Genomic DNA, 21,093 nt, shown 5'->3' on the forward strand with positions numbered 1-21,093 from the left:
TCGCGTTAACATTTTTGTTCAGTATACCGAGCTAAGCAGTGTTGAGGTAATTGTACACAAAATCTAGTTTCATCTACCAACCAAGTAAGAAACAGAATACATCACCATAAATATATATCTGCTTTCGATTTCATAATAGGACTTTATTAATTGCATATATTAAACAGTTTTTTCAACACCAGTAATCTCCACATCCAAACAGGTACTAATTTGTGACATATCCAAAACACGTCCATCACGCTTAGCTTCTTCTTCTTGCATTTTAACCTTAGTGACATCTTTGTAAAGACCCCCCATTTTAAAGCTGTAGTAGGAGGATTGGATGAGGGAGGGGTGCTAGATAACAGGTCATCAAACATGCAAACATTTATTTGAATTGGTCCCATGGTCAAACAAACCAACGAACATTAAAAACACAGCTTTGAGTCATCAGGAAACCTAACTGAACAGTTAGAGGTCTATATAACCTGTAGAACTGAACAGTTAGAAGTCTATATAACCAGTAGACGGGTAATAACAGGGAAAAAAAAGTACAGTTCGGAAGCCCAGGACGCCCATTAATTACCATGGAAACGCCATTAACCTTTTAAAAACACAGGAAATGATTGCTAATATCCAGTTTATGAAGACAATTGCATGTAGCATGTGGTGCATGAATCACTGAAAGCAAAGTTCCTGCAGTGAAAGCATTCATGAATGATCTATGAGGAGTGAACACAATGTTATTGAGTAGTATGTGTTGTACAAGGGTTTATGTTTACCTAATTTTCATCAATTAATATACAGATTACAGGATTCATGTTTGATTTCCAAATCAAAGGAGGAGATTCAATGTTATTTTTGGATTCCTAGCCGTGCTGATTCTCATAGCAATATTATGACAGACAGGAGCAGAGCATATTCCCAGTCAGTCAACACACAGGTCTGCCTTTGGCCACCAGCACCACAGCACTCTTTCCCATAGCACTGGTGTGTGTCTTCAGAGGGAAAACCAGCAACACGCTTTTGCTGACCACGAGAAAGAGTAACAAAAATAGTGTCTCATTATATAGTCCTGAGATGTCCTATAATAACCCTAACCCTCTGATGTCCTATAATAACCCTAACCCCCTGATGTCCTATAATAACCCTAACCCCCTGATGTCCTATAATAACCCTAACCCCCTGATGTCCTATAATAACCCTAACCCCCTGATGTCCTATAATAACCCTAACCCCCTGATGTCCTATAATAACCCTAACCCCCTGATGTCCTATAATAACCCTAACCCTATGGCTGATGTCCTATAATAACCCTAACCCTATGGCTGATGTCCTATAATAACCCTAACCCTATGGCTGATGTCCTATAATAACCCTAACCCTATGGCTGATGTCCTATAATAACCCTAACCCTATGGCTGATGTCCTATAATATCAGACAAGGCAGAAAGAACAAGAGGCGGTCTCACTCAGTAAGTGCTTCTGTGCAACAGTCTTTTCTCATAGAGTCATTGATCTGTAGTAAGTGTCAACAGAAAGTAGAGCCATTCAGGGATATTGTAGCCATCTCTGGATGACATGCGGCAATCCCGGTCAGCTAATATAGCTCTTAAGTACGGAGGGTTGACTCGGTCCAAACAGAAAGGAGCGAGAGAGGCTGCTTCCTGGACCCAGTCCAATCAGAGGAGAGAAAGAATCTGCTTCCTGGAAGCGGTGGGGTGCTGTTATCTGGGTGAGACTGGAGGGCTGGAGAAGACTGCAGAGCTGCGAGGTGATTGGATGGGGCTGGTGAAGACGGCAGAGCTGCGAGGTGATTGGATGGGGCTGGTGAAGACGGCAGAGCTGCGAGGTGATTGGAGGCCGAGGGAATGGTGGGAGGGGGAGGTGGGGGACAGCTTGTGGGGGCTGCCTGGGTCCCCATTGTGCAGCTTCCAGATGAGCTCCTCATTCTCCATAGACAGACGCTTGTTCACCTTTGATTCCTTGTGGAGAGACTCCTGCAGCACCGCCTGCTCTGTGGACAGTTGTCTGGAAAGCGGTGTCAAGACAGGAGTTAGAGAGCAAAAAACACCCGGATACATAGAAGCCCATAGACACCCATTCCCAGGCTGACTTAAGACTACAGGAGTACATAAGGTTGTTTTACCTCGACAGAGCAGCATGTCTGTCCATGCGGGCTTTCAGATCCTCATTCTCCTGCTGAACTTTTTTAAGGCATTCGTCCAGCTTAACACTTTTCTCCGTCTACAAAAAATCCAAAATATTAAAAACGCAAGACTAAATCAAAAAAGCTTCGGTCTTAAAATGTATGTCTGAACTATATGTCATTAACAGTGAGTGGGTGTGGTATCTATGGTGCTCACCATTTTGGCCATCTGCATCAGTTTGTGGTCCTGTTGGTGCAGCTGTTTGTTCTTGATATCCAGCACTACCTTGAGGCTCTCCAGTTCCTGTTCCAGATACAGGGTGTGGGAGTCCTTCTGGAACAGCACAAAAAGAGGGTGAGTAACACTGTTCTGCATCAGTTTGTGGTTCTGTTCATGCAGCCGTTTGTTCTTGATATTCAGCACCACACTGAGGCTCTCCAGCCCCTGCTCCAAATACAGGGAGTCCTTCTGGAACAGGGTGGTCTGAATGAGTGTGATAATTCCAGATGAGGCTAACCTCTTCCCATAACTCATTCAACCCTAAATCCATGAACAAAATCAACAGAGGGTAACACACCTAGGTGACAAAAACACCCCACTGTGTAAGCCCTAGCAACACATACATGCCAACACATAGGGCTGTGGCGGTCATGACATTGACCGTTATTTAAAATAAACATGTTTAGCATCTCCAGGCCTCCACTCGTACAAGTCGCATACATGCCACTGATGCCCGCCTTTGGGACATTGACATTTAAACTGTATACACCATCACAATACATCCATTATGTATTTTAGGCAGGTCTAAAGAAACATTATAGAATTCAATTTTGTTTAACAAAACGTAAAGGATATTTTTCCCATTCTGGAGCAGGTGCGCAGGATTTGAGAAATCAATTGAATATACACCATCAAATGGTCAGGAACAGGGTTAAAAAGTATCCCGTCATATAGCGACTGGAGACTGATTTCCAGTGTTCAGTTATTATGCAGGAAAGGCTACTACAGTTATTTCACTCCAAGCATCAATCACTGTTTAAGGAGCATGCAGCCTCACTGCACGACAGGTGATATTCCACCCAAACTCTGAATAACATGGGCTCTCCAACGCTGTTCCTGCAGCTACCCAGTGCTTCATTTTGTGAAACAAAGTTATAGCTGTTCAGGAAAATTAAATATTTTCATTAAACTGTTGACAGCCACTCTGCACACTGGAGTAAGGAATGAAGGAGAGAGAGAAAGAGATGGAAATGCACAGTGGTGAGATATTCTGTAGCTAAAGGTAATGTCAACCTATTAATTATATGCAAAGAAAAAGCTATATTACTAAGCTAATAAAAAATAAAAATTCACTATAACTGTAAGTCGTCTGTAAGTCGTCCTGCACAATAAACCAACAGCATCGCCTAGGCCCATAAGTTCTCTCCCAGACTCATGAATAGAACGTTTGGAGAATAGCATAAGGTCCATCCAGTATGCATAATAATACAGTCCACACCCAAAGGCAATCACTAATTTGTAACCATTTTTGGAGCATAGGCTAGGCCAATTATGTGCCAAAGACATCTTGAATCAGTTTTTTAAATGTTTTTCTGCTGTGTGTAATATGCAGTAGGTTATGTATTGTATATGGAACAAAAATAAACAACATGCAACAAAGTCAATTATTTTACTGAGTTACAGCTCATATAAGGAAATCAGTCAACTGAAATAAATTCATTAGGCCCTAATCTATGGATTTCACATGACTGGTCAAGGGCGCAGCCATGGGTGGACATACTGCCAAATTCTCAAAAAAAAAACTTGAGGCTGCTTACGGTAGAGAAATTAACATTAACATTGTCAGCTAACAGCTCCGGTGGACATTCCTGCAGTCAGCATGCCAATTGCACTCCCTCAAAACTTGGCATTGGTGTTACGTGACAAAATGGCACATTTTAGAGTGGCCTTTTATTGACCCCCAGCACAAGGTACACCTGTGTAATGACCATGCTGTTTAATCAGCTTCTTGATTTGCCACACCTGTCAGGTGGACAGATTATCTTGGCAAAAGGAGAAATAATCACTAACAGGGATGTAAGCACATTTGTGCCCAAAATTCTAGAGAAATAAGCTTTTTGTGCTTATGGAACATTTCTGGGACCAACACTTTAAATGTTGCGTTTTTTAAATTATTTGTTCAGTATATAAACGGCACAATCATTATTACATTTTTTTGCATATAAGTGTTTTGAATGAATCACCTTATAAAGTGCTGTCTATTTCATTGTATCAGGCTTTGAAACAACATCCACAACAACCATGTTTTACACTCAGTTTAACCTGTTTAACTTCTTTCTTCAAATTGATCAATCACAGTGAGGTGAGTTTTAAAAGCATGAAACTGTTTGGATACGTGTTTGATGTGATTTTCAATTGTATTTGCATTGATGTCATAGTAGTTAGAGGGACAATAGAGCCCTGAGTAGCAGGCCAATAGCAACGTGATGATCGTTAAGTAAAACTAAATGCATGCTACCTGCACCTACCCGCCTGTCCAACATCACTACTCTGGACGGCTCTGACTTAGAATACGTGGACAACAACAAATACTTAGGTGTCTGGTTAGACTGTAAACTCTCCTTCCAGACCCATATCAAACATCTCCAATCCAAAGTTAAATCTAGAATTGGCTTCCTATTTCGCAACAAAGCATCCTTCACTCATGCTGCCAAACATACCCTTGTAAAACTGACCATCCTACCAATCCTTGACTTTGGCGATGTCATTTACAAAATAGCCTCCAATACCCTACTCAACAAATAAGATGCAGTCTATCACAGTGTAATCCGTTTTGTCACCAAAGCCCCATATACTACCCACCATTGCGACCTGTACGCTCTCGTTGGCTGGCCCTCGCTTCATACTCGTCGCCAAACCCACTGGCTCCATGTCATCTACAAGACCCTGCTAGGTAAAGTCCCCCCTTATCTCAGCTCGCTGGTCACCATAGCATCTCCCACCTGTAGCACACGCTCCAGCAGGTATATCTCTCTAGTCACCCCCAAAACCAATTCTTTCTTTTGCCGCCTCTCCTTCCAGTTCTCTGCTGCCAATGACTGGAACGAACTACAAAAATCTCTGAAACTGGAAACACTTATCTCTCTCACTAGCTTTAAGCACCAACTGTCAGAGCAGCTCACAGATTACTGCACCTGTACATAGCCCACCTATAATTTAGCCCAAACAACTACCTCTTTCCCAACTGTATTTAATTTATTAATTTTGCTCCTTTGCACCCCATTATTTTTATTATTATTATTATTATTATTATTTCTACTTTGCACATTCTTCCATTGCAAAACTACCATTCCAGTCTTCTCCAGACCATCTCCGGTGACCTTCTCCCTTACCTCACCTCGCTCATCAACTCATCCCTGACCGCTGGCTACGTCCCTCCCGTCTTCAAGAGAGCGAGAGTTGCACCCCTTCTGAAAAAACCTACACTCGATCCCTCCGATGTCAACAACTACAGACCAGTATCCCTTCTTTCTTTTCTCTCCAACTCTTGAACGTGCCGTCCTTGGCCAGCTCTCCCGCTATCTCTCTCAGAATGACCTTCTTGATCCAAATCAGTCAGGTTTCAAGACTAGTCATTCAACTGAGACTGCTCTTCTCTGTATCACGGAGGCGCTCCGCACTGCTAAAGCTAACTCTCTCTCCTCTGCTCTCATCCTTCTAGACCTATCGGCTGCATTCGATACTGTGAACCATCAGATCCTCCTCTCCACCCTCTCCGAGTTGGGCATCTCCGGCGCGGCCCACGCTTGGATTGCGTCCTACCTGACAGGTCGCTCCTACCAGGTGGCGTGGTGAGAATCCGTCTCCTCACCACGTGCTCTCACCACTGGTGTCCCCAGGGCTCTGTTCTAGGCCCTCTCCTATTCTCGCTATACACCAAGTCACTTGGCTCTGTCATAACCTCACATGGTCTCTCCTATCATTGCTATGCAGACGACACACAATTAATCTTCTCCTTTCCCCCTTCTGACGACCAGGTGGCGAATCGCATCTCTGCATGTCTGGCAGACATATCAGTGTGGATGACGGATCATCACCTCAAGCTGAACCTCGGCAAGACGGAGCTGCTCTTCCTCCCGGGGAAGGACTGCCCGTTCCATGATCTCGCCATCACGGTTGACAACTCCATTGTGTCCTCGTCCCAGAGCGCTAAGAACCTTGGCGTGATCCTGGACAACACCCTGTCGTTCTCAAATAACATCAAGGCGGTGGCCCGTTCCTGTAGGTTCATGCTCTACAACATCCGCAGAGTACGACCCTGCCTCACACAGGAAGCGGCGCAGGTCCTAATCCAGGCACTTGTCATCTCCCGTCTGGATTACTGCAACTCGCTGTTGGCTGGGCTCCCTGCCTGTGCCATTAAACCCCTACAACTCATCCAGAACGCCGCAGCCCGTCTGGTGTTCAACCTTCCCAAGTTCTCTCACGTCACCCCGCTCCTCCGCTCTCTCCACTGGCTTCCAGTTGAAGCTCGCATCCGCTACAAGACCATGGTGCTTGCCTACGGAGCTGTGAGGGGAACGGCACCTCAGTACCTCCAGGCTCTGATCAGGCCCTACACCCAAACAAGGGCACTGCGTTCATCCACCTCTGGCCTGCTCGCCTCCCTACCACTGAGGAAGTACAGTTCCTGCTCAGCCCAGTTAAAACTGTTCGCTGCTCTGGCCCCCCAATGGTGGAACAAACTCCCTCACGACGCCAGGACAGCGGAGTCAATCACCACCTTCCGGAGACACCTGAAACCCCACCTCTTTAAGGAATACCTAGGATAGGATAAAGTAATCCTTCCCCCCTTAAAAGACCTAGATGCACTACCAGTGGCTGTTCCACTGGATGTCATAAGGTGAAAGCACCAATTTGTAAGTCGCTCTGGATAAGAGCGTCTGCTAAATGACTTAAATGTAAATGTTTTACTTGCTATATTGTATTTACTTTGCCACCATGGCCTTTTTTGCCTTTACCTCCCTTCTCACCTCATTTGCTCACATTGTATATAGACTTGTTTATACTGTATTATTGACTGTATGTTTGTTTTACTCCATGTGTAACTCTGTGTCGTTGTATCTGTCGAACTGCTTTGCTTTATCTTGGCCAGGTCGCAATTGTAAATGAGAACTTGTTCTCAACTTGCCTACCTGGTTAAATAAAGGTGAAATGAAAAATGAAATGTTAGCGAGTTGGGTACTACGAATGCATGTCCAGACTGCATGAGAGGAGATTACCATGACTCGGTCATGACTGCCGGTGTGGCGGTAATACTTTCACCACAACAGCCTTATTCAAACATAGTCAATGCCTTCAATCACATAGCAGGGGAGAATTAAAGTCATTCTAGGTTGTAAAACTATACACCGTGTGGTGTTTTAACTATACAGCATGACTCCCACAGCCCCAAGCAGGCAGTGGACCACTGGGTTGGTGCTAGCAGTTATTGTCAGACTATTTCTAGTCTATCAGTGTGGCTGGAAGGGTAGTACAGAGGTCTTTATCTCAATCCCCTCATGTGCATTGTTAGAATGCTGAGAAGAAAAGGTCACCCACTCAATACTGATTATGACCGACAGCAGCCTAACTTTAACAACGCACTCTTGGGTGGTGTCAGAAATGGCACCCTATTCACTTTATAATGCACTGCTTTGACCAGAGGCGCTGGTTGGAAGGAGTGCACTATATAGGAAATAAAGACAAAAATAGAAAACTATCAATATATATATATATATACACACTGGAGGTCCTGTATGCCTCAGTTGGTATTGTGGGTTCAATTACCAGGGCCACCCATACGTAAAATGTGCACGCATGACTGTACGTTGCTTTGGACAAAGGTGTCTGCTAAATGGCATATTTGACGAATCATCAGTATATTATGGAGGGAGATAGGCAACAGCACTGCCCTATTGTCAAGAACACTTATCTTGGAACGTTATTGGAGTGGGCCGTAAGATAAGAGTGAATGTGAGGGGTGTGGCGTGTTGGCAGTACCTGACTTCTCTCAGCCAGCTCCCTCCTCTGGTCCTCCTCTGCCTTTATCCTGTGGTTCAGGGTCGTGTTCTCCTCGATGAGCTCCTGAATCTGGCCCTGAGGAACATCACATCATGAGGACACGATCACCTAACCTCTCCTGAGACAAAATAACTTGGAATATATTTTGATATGTGAAGCTTACAGATAAAGTGGCGTCAGCCTCCTTCAGTTTTTTGTCCAATGTCTGCAGCTCCCACTCATGAGCTTGACGGAACTCTTTGAGAGAGATCAGTTTAACAGAATTATATTGCAAGACAGTCAAAATCTGTTTAAAAAAATGACTAACACGTGCTTTGCTGATTTTTACCTTGCAGTAACTGAAGACTTTTGAATTTTTTAAACGGTGTACATGACAGGATGAATGTACCTTTTAGAGATTCTTCATACTGCTGTTTAACCACTTGGATCTGTTCAGAGTTGCTGGCCTCCAGCTCTAACGTCACAGCCTCGTGGCTGGCTCTCAACTCCGTCATCTTCAAAAAGAGAAGGAACATGGTTTTAGGAACATTCATAATCAAAAACAACGTATAAAAAGCTATTACCACCATCTATTTCCCCAGAGTCAAATTAACTCATGGATACCATTTGTGTGTCTGCTTGCAGTTTTAAGGAAGTTGCTAACTAGCATTAATGCAATTGTCAACTAGTGCAATGTAAGTCTATGGTAACTGCTAGCATGCTAGTATTTACCATAGACTTAGTCATTGAGCTAACGCTAGTTAACGCTGGCTTTTGAAACACTCTTAACTTCCTTCATACTGGATGCAGAGACCTAAAAATGGTATCCATGGGTTCACCCGACTCTGGGGAAGCAGATAAAGGCTTCACCCGACTCTGGGGAAGCAGATAAAGGGCTTCACCCGACTCTGGGGAAGCAGATAAAGGGCTTCTGGGGAAGCAGATAAAGGGCCGACTCTGGGGAAGCAGATAAAGGGCTTCACCCGACTCTGGGGAAGCAGATAAAGGGCTTCACCCGACTCTGGGGAAGCAGATAAAGGGCTTCACCCGACTCTGGGGAAGCAGATAAAGGGCTTCACCCGACTCTGGGGAAGCAGATAAAGGGCTTCACCCGACTCTGGGGGGAAGCAGATGGGGAAAATAAAGGGCTTCACCCGACTCTGGGGAAGCAGATAAAGGGCTTCACCCAGACTCTGGGGAAGCAGACTCTGGGGAAGCAGATAAAGGCTTCACCCGACTCTCACCCGACTCTGGGGAAGCAGATAAAGGGCTCACCCGACTCACCCGACTCTGGGGAAGCAGATAAACTCTGGGGGCTTCACCCGACTCTGGGGAAGCAGATAAAGGGCTTCACCCGACTCTGGGCAGAAGCTTCAGATAAACTCTGGGGCAGCTTCACCCGACTCTGGGGAAGCAGATAAAGGGCTTCACCCGACTCTGGGGAAGCAGATAAAGGGCTTCACCCGACTCTGGGGAAGCAGATAAAGGGCTTCACCCGACTCTGGGGAAGCAGATAAAGGGCTTCACCCGACTCTGGGGAAGCAGATAAAGGGCTTCACCCGACTCTGGGGAAGCAGATAAAGGGCTTAACTGCCAAAATCCCGAAGTATCCCTTTAACAGGTGCATTATGAATCATCACATCAATAGTAACGGATAGATCATGAAAAGCCTTTAGGCCTTTAAACTAATTAAGATCAAATAAACCAACACAGTACAGACTGCCAAAAACACTTATTCCAAACGGATAGAATTTCAATTTTATTCAGCGAGTCAGTTTGGGTAAGACAGCATGCATTCCCAAATGGCACACTATTCCCTTTAAAGTACACAACTTTGACTAGGGTCCATAGGGCTTTGGTCAAAATGAGCGCAGTATAAAAGGGAACAGTGTGTAATTTGGGGTGCAGTCAGTATCAGTAGAGCAACATTCAGCATCAGGATGAAACCAGCTCCACGCTGACAGTATACCGACAGATGGCCCCAGGTCTGATTTGTGGACTACTTTCTGCAGTGACCAATTTTCCTTGAAATGAATCTAGCTGAGTAGTACGCTCTGTGAATGACTCAACAGAATGACTGCAAAGGACACTGATGGATATTGTGCATGTCAGGAATGAACAAATCTCTTAACAATTATCTCATTGTCAGACAGACAGACACAGGACTGAGCCCTGAGAGACTGGGGTGACGAGCCCTTCTACATTTTTACTGATCTGAAATAAACAGACTTCTCCAGTAAAAAGGAGGAACAGAGCCACGTTTAGCCTATTGGCACTCTTTCTACATCCCAATGGCACCCCAATCCCTTTGTAGTGCACTACTTTTAACCAAATCTCATAGGGCTCTGGTAAAAAAAAAAATTGTGCACTATATAGGGAATAGGGTTCCATTAGGGATACATACAGTAGCTTTAATGTACCTGCTGCTCCATGAGGGCCTTGCACCGGTCTGCCTCCTCCTGGTAGGTCAGGTGGATCTTGTCCCACTCGGCCTGGTAGAACACCTTGAGCCTCTCCTCCAGCTGGGCCAGCTCTGTATGGTGTTGCTCCTGCATCGTCTGGAGCACGCCCTCCAATGCCCCACACACCTCATCCTTCTCCCGCTCCAACAACTCACACGAGCGGGCAGAGTTCACTGCAGGGTGCCAGTAGGATCCACAGCAGAGGGGAAATCATTTTGTTTTGTGGAACTGTATTTTCTAACGGGAAATGTGTTTGTCTCATATCTTATCAAAGAAGAACAGCATTAGATAAACAATCTAACAAAGGGGCTGAGAAGGCTAGTGGGTTCGGCACTGAATCTCTTAGTTGTGCTTATTGGATTTCTTTATTTACATTTTTCAATGTGACATTTCATGGATGTTTATTTAAAGATTAAATAAATAAAAATGTCAATGACAGTAAGGACATCAGAAATGGTCAGTTCTGAGAAAGGGGAAATAAGAGTATTGAAATTCACCCTGCGTGCACAGGGATAAGTTAACACTTTGGGAACAACTGTTCAGCAAAACTCGAGGCTCATGTTATGACATACAGCATTGGAAAGGCAAACGCATTTATAAAAAAAATATATATATATAAAAAAAAAAGATTACCCAGTGCCCACCTCTGGCTGACTACAGAGCACACCGCCTTACCCAGTGCCCGCCTCTGGCTGACTACAGAGCACACCGCCTTACCCAGTGCCCGCCTCTGGCTGACTACAGAGCACACCGCCTCTGGCAGTGCCCGCCTCTGGCTGACTACAGAGCACACCGCCTACCCAGACTACAGAGCACACCGCCTTACCCAGTGCCCGCCTCTGGCTGACTACAGAGCACACCGCCCAGTGCCCGCCTCTGGGCTACAGAGCACACCGCCTTACCCACTGGCTGACTACAGAGCACACCGCCTACCCAGTGCCCGCCTCTGGCTGACTACAGTGCCCGCCAGTCTGGCTGACTACAGAGAGCACACCGCCTTACCCAGTGCCCGCCTCTGGCTGACTACAGAGCACACCGCCTTACCCAGTGCCCGCCTCTGGCTGACTACAGAGCACACCGCCTTACCCAGTGCCCGCCTCTGGCTGACTACAGAGCACACCGCTACCCCCTGGCTGACTACAGAGCACACCGCCTTACCCAGTGCCCGCCTCTGGCTGACTACAGAGCACACCGCCTTACCCAGTGCCCGCCTCTGGCTGACTACAGAGCACACCGCCTTACCCAGTGCCCGCCTGGCTGACTACAGAGCACACCGCCTTACCCAGTGCCCGCCTCTGGCTGACTACAGAGCACACCGCCTTACCCAGTGCCCGCCTCTGGCTGACTACAGAGCACACCGCCTTACCCAGTGCCCGCCTCTGGCTGACTACAGAGCACACCGCCTTACCCAGTGCCCCTCTGGCTGACTACAGAGCACACCGCCTTACCCAGTACAGAGCACACCGCAGAGCACACCGCCAGTCTGGCTGACTACAGAGCACACCGCCTTACCCAGTGCCCGCCTCTGGCTGACTACAGAGCACACCGCACCCACCGCCTCTGGCTGACTACAGAGCACACCGCCTTACCCAGTGCCCGCCTCTGGCTGACTACAGAGCACACCGCCTTACCCAGTGCCCGCCTCTGGCTGACTACAGAGCACAGAGCAGAGCACACCGCCTTACCCAGTGCCCGCCTCTGGCTGACTACAGAGCACACCGCCTTACCCAGTGCCCGCCTCTGGCTGACTACAGAGCACACCGCCTTACCCAGTGCCCGCCTCTGGCTGACTACAGAGCACACCGCCTTACCCAGTGCCCGCCTCTGGCTGACTACAGAGCACACCGCCTTACCCAGTGCCCGCCTCTGGCTGACTACAGAGCACACCGCCTTACCCAGTGCCCGCCTCTGGCTGACTACAGAGCACACCGCCTTACCCAGTGCCCGCCTCTGGCTGACTACAGACCGCACACCGCCCGCCCTGGCTGACTACAGAGCACACCGCCTTACCCAGTGCCCGCCTTACCCAGTGCCCGCCTGGCTGACTACAGAGCACACCGCCTTACCCAGTGCCCGCCTCTGGCTGACTACAGAGCACACCGCCTTACCCAGTGCCCGCCTCTGGCTCTGGCTGACTACAGAGCACACCGCCTTACCCAGTGCCCGCCTCTGGCTGACTACAGAGCACACCGCCTTACCCAGTGCCCGCCTCTGGCTGACTACAGAGCACACCGCCTTACCCAGTGCCCGCCTCTGGCTGACTACAGAGCACACCGCCTACCCAGTGCCCGCCTCTGGCTGACTACAGAGCACACCGCCTTACCCAGTGCCCGCCTCTGGCTGACTACAGAGCACACCGCCTTACCCAGTGCCCGCCTCTGGCTGACTACAGAGCACACCGCCTTACCCAGTGCCCGCCTCTGGCTGACTACAGAGCACACCGCCTTACCCAGTGCCCGCCTCTGGCTGACTACAGAGCACACCGCCTTACCCAGTGCCCGCCTGGCTGACTACAGAGCACACCGCCTCAGTGCCCGCCTGGCTGACTACAGAGCACACCGCACACCTGGCTGACTACAGAGCACACCGCCACCCAGTGCCCCCTGACTACAGAGCACACCGCCTTACCCAGTGCCCGCTGGCTGACTACAGAGCACACCGCCTTACCCAGTGCCCGCCTCTGGCTGACTACAGAGCACACCGCCTTACCCAGTGCCCGCCTCTGGCTGACTACAGAGCACACTGCCTTACCCAGTGCCCGCCTCTGGCTGACTACAGAGCACACTGCCTTACCCAGTGCCCGCCTCTGGCTGACTACAGAGCACACTGCCTTACCCAGTGCCCGCTTCTGGCTGACTACAGAGCACACTGCCTTATTGGCAGTACAAAGACATAACCATGAGTTATCAAAAACACATTTTCACAATTGTCTGAAATCAGTGTCATGTCCTTGGTATTTTTTAAATATTGACTCACTTCTGTCCTACTTGCAACATATGTCTGCTACAGTAGAACAGTACACCAGCTTTACAGTTTGAACATGGACATGCTGCTGTTTCTACGGTCTAACACAATGTACATGCTGTTGGGGGTACTGGAGGACTGGAGTTGGGAGACACTAATATAAACTAAGCAACAGACACATGGCTCTGGTGGGCCCTTGCGTGCTGTGCCACATTCCTGGTATAGACAGAACAGACGCCAGTGCCAGTGTGATGCCCAGCAGTTGGCCTTGCCAGCCCGTGAGAATTTACGTTGGCTGGCGATGACATAAGAGTGGCAGCTGTGTACAACAGGGTAGTATCTACTGTCTCTATGTGTAGCAGGTGACATACATATGGAGGTTGATTCCTGACACACAATCCTACCAGTATGAACATAATAGCTCAATAGCTCTTGATTTACAAGTGGGCAGGGATGGATGGGTATTAAAGGCTACTTCCAGCTGTTGGTGCAATAGAATCATTCTAATTCTATGGTTGGTGCCCTTCTGCAGGCACGTGTCAGAATATGAATCTTCTTATGCAATATGTTTAATGGTGGCAACCTTCCTAGATTTACAGTAGGAGCTCTATGGCATTCTTCATAAAACAAGACATGATTAGATGGGATTCACACGTTAAAAGGATTAGGGAAGTGAAAGTTTCAGGACAAAGGGGAATTTGAGGTTATTGATCATGTGTACCAGTCAGCCACGTCGTCCATCTAGAACTACATCTCAGGCAAAAATGCCAAGCAGAAGGTTTCTACCCGATGAGACAAACAGCTAAACATAAATGAAATGTAAAGAACCAGCTCCAGCCTACAGTACAGAAAATACATGTCTAGGATAGGGGACCCTGACAAGTGAGGCTGTGGTTGTTGCACAGATGGTATATCACCCTGGGAGCCAGGGAAATGGCTCTGGTGATTCTGCAAATATGGGCACCGTTGGCATTTTTTTTTTTAAAAATCACACTAAATTAGATTTGACTCGATTTTCACACAACATCTTTAGCATTCTATTTTAGTTTAAAACAGAATGGGTTTTTGGAATATTTGGTTTAACCGTCTATAGGACACTACCACATTAAGAAATAATTATTTAAATTCCTTAAACCATAAATACTGGCCTGCACTGGCTGTGATTGTATACCTGCATAGAGGCTACCATCAACAATGTAATTTCTAGTTGAAATTGTTATACGTTTATCCTTTTTCCAGTAGTTACAGTATATTGGGAACAAGTGCGTTTACACTTGAAGTACAATTGAAGTCAGAAGTTTACATACACCTTAGCCAAATACATTTAAACTCAGTTTCACAATTCCTGACATTTAATCCTAGTAAAAATTCCCTGTCTTAGGTCAGTTAGGATCACCACTTTATTTTAAGAATGTGAAATGTCAGAATAATAGTAGAGAATGATTAATTTCAGCTTTTATTTCTTTCATCACATTCGCAGTGGGTCAGAAGTTTTACATACACTCATATAGTATTTGGTAGCATTACATTTAAATGGTTTAACTTGGGTCAAACGTTCCGGGTAGCCTTCCACAAGCTTCACACAATAAATTGGGTGAATTTTGGGACATTCCTCCTGACAGAGCTAGTGTAACTGAGTCAGGCTTGTAGGCCTCCTTACTCACACACGCTTTTTCAGTTCTGCCCATACATTTTCTATACGAATGAGGTCAGGGCTTTGTGATGGCCACTCCAATACCTTGACTTTGTTACTTAAGCCATTTTGCCCCAACTTTGGAAGTATGCTTGGGGTCAATGCCATCTATTTTGTGAAGTGCACCAGCCCTCCTGCAACAAAGCACCCCCACAACATGATGCTGCCACCCCCGTGCTTCACGGTTGGGATGTTGTTCTTCAGCTTGGAAGCCTCCCCCTTTTTCCTCCAAACATAACGATGGTCATTATGGCCAAACAGTTCGATCTTTTCCCTATGTGCAGTTGCAAACCGTAGTCTGCCTTTTTTATGGAGGTTTTGGAGCAGTGGCTTCTTCCTTGCTGAGAGGACTTTCAAATTATGTCGATATAGGACTCGTTTTACTGTGGATATAGATACTTTTGTACCTGTTTCCTCCAGCATCTTCACAAGGTCCTTTGCTGTTCTGGGATTGATTTGCACTTTTCGCACCAAAGTACGCTCATCTCTTGGAGACAGAACACGTCTCCTTCCTGAGCGGTATGACGGCTGAGTGGTCCCATGGTGTTTGTACTTGCGCACTATTGTATGAACGTGGTACCTTCAGGCATTTGGAAATTGCTCCCAAGGATGAACCAGATTTGTGGAGGTCTACAATTTGTTTTCTGAGGTCCTGTCTGATTTCTTTAGATTTCCCCATGATGGATAAGAGCGTCTGCTAAATGACTTAAATGTAAATGTAATGTCAAGCAAAGAGTCACTGTTTGAAGATAGGCTAATTGATGTTATTTGAGTCAATTGGAGGTGTACCTGTGGATGTATTTCAAGGCCTATCAGAAACTTCTAAAGCCATGACATTTTCTGGAATTTTCCAAGCTGTTTAAAGGCACAGTCAACTTAGTGTATGTAAACTTCTGACTCACTGGAATTGTGATACAATGATTTATAAGTGAAATAATCGGTCTGTAAATAATTGTTGAAAAAATTACTTGTGTCAAGCACAAAGTAGATGTCCTAACCGACTTGCCAAAACTATAGTTTGTCAACAAGAAATTTGTAGAGTGGTTGAAAAACGAGTTTTAATGACTCCAACCTAAGTGTATGTAAACTTCCCACTTCAACTGTATGTGTACATTGTGGCGGTAATAGTAAATTGGACTAGGTAAAAATAAGTGGTTGGAAAAGGATTATCATTGATTGCTATAAAGAAAGTAAAATATAATTTGATAAGCAGTATTAAGCAGAGGTATTCCCATTGAAAAATAAGCTACTTCTGGTAATAACCTGGAAATAGTCATTACCGACATTTTGTTGTGGTTATGGCAATTGGCAACATTTTGGGATTTCACTGCCAGGCCACAAGGTTTACTTGGTTAGTAGAATCAGCCATCATTTGTTAATTCCAACCACAACATAATGAGATATATAATTTCAAATCGATGAGAATCTAGATGAATTGGCTCAGTTGGTAGAGCACGGCGCTTGCAAAGCCAATGTTGTTGGTTCGATTCCCATGGGGGACCAGTTTGGGGAAAAAAATATAAAAATGAATGCACTCACTACTCTAAATCGCTTTGGATTAGAGCGTCTGCTAAATTCCTAAAATGTAAGAAATGTTGTTTTTTGTTTTACTGACGTTGCGGTAATGACGCAGTATAAGCAATATTCAAAGTGGCATTTCTTGGAGGTGGAGATATACTCTCCATGTCATATCCTTGTTCTCCACTTTCACTTCGCAGTTCTTTTGTGATTTGACAAAATGTTGACTTACCACTAATTGTTCATTTTGTTCAGAGTGATGGTAATGAAGCAATAACCTGAGGCAACTATTTTGTGTAAAAAAAAGTAACAAATGGCTTACGCACATAAAATATTTATATAGTATCCATTTACTTTGACTCTTTCCAACAGGTGCGTTAAATATTTTAAAATGATAAAAATGTCTAAGTGTAATATATAGCATCATATCAAAAGTGTGGGAGTGAGAAGAAATAGAACCCCAGACCTACAGGGACAGAGCCCAAACAAACACATCAGGTTGAGCCCTGCACTCCACAGGCATGAAGTACAACAGGGGATATGGTCATAGGAGCCAGGCTAAATTCATCACACTAAAACACACTGGAAAAGCCATATCTAAAAGTTACTGGTCTTGGATTCTTGTCAGGGTGATGGCTTTGAATGTGCCCCAATTCCAGATACTAGGTGGTGAGGCAGGAAAATAAATATGAAGCGCTTGTCATTTATATTGGTGAAGAGTTAATATGAAAGGATAGTATGTCATGTCATGAAACTGGAGGTGGCCCAAACAGACAATGCAGTACACTATAATTAGCCAGCTGCTGTGAGTGGAGTGGTGACATCATTGGGGGAGCAAGCCCATACTGGCTATGCAGAATACTGTCTGAGGGATGGGGTAAAGTATACTCTATTCCCAGGGCCTATACAGGGCTCTAATCAAAAGTAGCGCACTATATAGGAAATAGGGTGCCATTTGGGACGGAATCACTGACGGCAAGTGTTGGGCTCAGGATAAATGCCTTGTGGTCTTTGCCGTCCTCCCCTCCCCCTGTACAGTACTACCATGTACCAACAACCCCAGTGGGTCTGTCTGTAGAACTGTCTGGTGGTCTTATCTATTAGAAGCTGATACACTGGGCTAAATGGGAAGGGGAGTCATGTGCTGGTCCCAAGGCTGAGGTACGTTGTCTGACCACCAACATGGAGGGAGGGGTGGAGCCACACTATCCCCCAGTCAGACCCTTGCAGCCCCACAGGAACAGAACAGATAGAGACTTAATACAGGGCCGCAAACTGTTGACACAAAAAGGTGAGAAAAAAAAGGAAATGCAAAAAAAGATTGCTGTGAAGCGCAATAAAAATATTTACAGAGAACAACAAGTACATTATACACATTTGATTAATCTCAATAATCCTAACTTTCCAAACCACAATAGACAATAAATAGTGCCCACGGGTATGGGGAGTTTGGCTCGTTGGTCTGTCTACAAGGTTTAGCATGACGTCATGATCACCTCAGTCTCCCCAGACAGGAACACACAGAGCACTGGAACATCGGACCAATTCAGAGCTCAGTTTAGTTGTTCCAGGTTTTGGACCCCCCCCAATCAACATTTCATTGTTTTTTTTTAAATGACCATTTCTGCATGCTAACTGGCTACATAACACATAGGCACACAGAAACAGGCATTACAGGCATTACTTCAGAAAGATGCAGGAAATACCCATCACTGATGCTTTATTCTCATGAATTCGGAGAAACCAATTTAACTACTTCTCTAATAAGTTACTTTCTGTGGTCAGTCCAGAGGCTCAGCCAATGATTTCGATACGAGACCCCGTTCAGGATTCATGTGGATGGTCTATTTTGAGATCAAAACAGTGTATCGGCAACCAGCACGTAAACCACAGCATGGCCAGGAGGGGTGTTTCCAAGACCACTGCAGTGTGTCTGTGGGTTGTGGGGTGTGTCCTCGTCTCCACAGCTCTCTTACGGCCTCATATGGTTTAGCATTCCAGCACAGGCTGCTAACGGCCCCCAAGGGGGCCGGCTGCTAACGGCCCCTATGGGGGCCGGCTGCTAACGGCCCCTATGGGGGCCGGCTGCTAACGGCCCCTATGGGGGCCGGCTGCTAACGGCCCCTATGGGGGCCGGCTGCTAACGGCCCCTATGGGGGCCGGCTGCTAACGGCCCCTATGGGGGCCGGCTGCTAACGGCCCCTATGGGGGCCGGCTGCTAACAGCCTCTATGGGGGCCGGCTGCTAACAGCCTCTATGGGGGCCGGCTGCTAACAGCCTCTATGGGGGCCGGCTGCTAACAGCCTCTATGGGGGCCGGCTGCTAACAGCCTCTATGGGGGCCGGCTGCTAACAGCCTCTATGGGGGCCAGACACCAACCTAAAGAACCCTCACGTGAACATGCTGCATCAGAGACACTCAGAACAGAGGCCGGGGATAATAAAGCAGACACACACTTCTATACTACGTCGGTTCTGGGCGTTCCATCCTCTCCTCGGTGGAGGACAGAACAAATTAACCAGGGAAGGAGGGAGAGAATCTAATTACAGGGCAGATAAGAGGCAAAGGGAATACATGCAATAGAAGAACTGTCTGATGACACTGCCACTGTTTGGGCTTGTGACAGACTTAAGCTGCTTATTACACTCAGTCATGGCAGCAATGTTTTTTTCTCCAAAAGATAGTCACAAAGATGGTTTCTGAGCTTCCTTCCCACACACTGAAAGCACAACATCACTGTCAAGGCAAAGCCCATGAGTTGTTCTTGGGTCTGAGCTTAGTGCTAAGGGTTGGGTCTGAGCCTAGTACTAAGGGTTGGGTCTGAGCCTAGTGCTAAGTGCTCTGACAAATAATAGCTGCACAAACAAAACAAAGTAGCATTGAGCCCTATCTGTTTAATGTTAGCCGTAGTGATAGCTTAACGAAACGTAGTGAAGTATTGACGTGTCCCCTAGACACTGATCTTGGGTCAGTGTATAATTTCTCCCATTAATGGTTAAGGTTAGGATTGAGGGAGGAGAAGCTGATTCTAGATCTGTACCCAGGGGAAAGTGTCTCTGTGGTGACCTTACTTACCGAGCTCTCCCTTCAAGGTCATCAGTTCCTGGGACAGGTCCCTGCGCTGCTTAATGACCTCATCATGCTGGGAAACAAACACATTGTTAGTGGTCATTTAAACTCAGTTTGGGGCTTTGGTTCGCTGGCACACTGCAACAGGCTTGAGCCCCACACACACACACACAGTTCAGTAAGAAGAACCTAAAAAATGTAATTCGTATAACAGCTTTCAATTCAATATCCTTTCGAATACTATGCGGTCATTTTAGATGCACACAGACGCATATTGTTGATTCATGACAAGCACTTCTGGGATAAATCCAATGACAGTAACAGCTTAATTAGTGTACAAGACCTCTCCATCTCAACTTCATTTCATTAACAGGATATTGAGCCAAATAGCACAGTTATATCGCTCCTCAGCTAACAAATGCAACACATTGAGAAAACATAGGCAAAGCCCCCTCCCCCCAACCCCTATGCAACTGAGCGGAGACAGAAACCCTAACACCCATTCTCTCTACCCCCAGCTACTTGACATTCTCTATTCCTTGCCTTCTCCTCTTTCTACTTCCCCTACTCGCTCTCTCTCTCCCCATCTTTACAGAGGCTGCCCTAGCTGCAGTGCTCCTCCCAAACTGACGCAGAGGGAATCCCCCACTAACGGGTCTTATACTCCTCAACAAATCCACCGGACACAGCACCAACTGAGGACCACAGGCCCTGTTACTGTCCTGGAAAAATCTCCCTCAGAAGAAGGATAACAGAACACAAAAAATAGACAGAAACTAATGAGTCAGGCACAGAACAGACAAGTCAAATAAAAGAATCGTATCCTCTAATGAAGGGTCAGCGAGACAGAGTTAGCAGTCTTTCCTGTCCCCTGCTCCCCATCCCCATTACAGACAGAGTAGAGCAAAAGATAGAAGTCCTTTACCCGGTCTCCAGAGCAGGGAGGGCTAAGGCACGCTCTGCTCCCTGAGCAGCCCATGGTCCAGCCTCAGGGAGTCTCCCCCAGGCTACAGAGGCCCAGCACACCAAGACACGAATGACAGCAGCACAGGTGGACACCACCTCCACACACACTCCTCTCTAGGACTGCTCCAACTACATCTGACTGAGGCACGACTGAAAACGGCACTCCATTGGCCCTGCTATCTGAGTGCTGAGAGCTTTACCATATTCTCCCTAAGAGAGCGACAGACTGCAGAGTGGGACAACCTCACAG

The 21,093-nt window shown here is 46.5% G+C and overlaps 1 protein-coding gene across 5 annotated transcripts in view; it reads right to left on the reverse strand.

Annotated features, from left to right (window-relative positions):
* Nucleotides 1–113: 113 nt before the first annotated feature.
* Nucleotides 114–21,093, reverse strand: part of mtus1a (microtubule associated tumor suppressor 1a) — a 62,986-nt gene continuing 42,006 nt past the window's right edge. For 4 of the 5 annotated variants that reach the window (XM_029659393.2, XM_029659391.2, XM_029659392.2 and 1 more), the window contains 8 exons: nucleotides 19,884–19,950; nucleotides 10,592–10,806; nucleotides 8,581–8,686; nucleotides 8,356–8,429; nucleotides 8,172–8,267; nucleotides 2,346–2,462; nucleotides 2,129–2,226; nucleotides 114–2,010 (listed from right to left, as the gene is read on the reverse strand). In XM_029659393.2, the coding sequence (XP_029515253.2) occupies nucleotides 1,707–2,010; nucleotides 2,129–2,226; nucleotides 2,346–2,462; nucleotides 8,172–8,267; nucleotides 8,356–8,429; nucleotides 8,581–8,686; nucleotides 10,592–10,806; nucleotides 19,884–19,950 (1,077 nt within the window). In that variant the 3' untranslated portion in view covers nucleotides 114–1,706. Of the gene's footprint in view, nucleotides 2,011–2,128; nucleotides 2,227–2,345; nucleotides 2,463–8,171; nucleotides 8,268–8,355; nucleotides 8,430–8,580; nucleotides 8,687–10,591; nucleotides 10,807–19,883; nucleotides 19,951–20,802; nucleotides 21,008–21,093 lie in introns of those variants that run through there. The other variant, XM_029659397.2, reaches the window with a different exon arrangement.

Source organism: Oncorhynchus nerka, linkage group LG5 (genome assembly GCF_034236695.1).
Source record: "Oncorhynchus nerka isolate Pitt River linkage group LG5, Oner_Uvic_2.0, whole genome shotgun sequence".
In the NCBI taxonomy this organism is placed as follows: Eukaryota; Metazoa; Chordata; class Actinopteri; order Salmoniformes; family Salmonidae; genus Oncorhynchus; species Oncorhynchus nerka.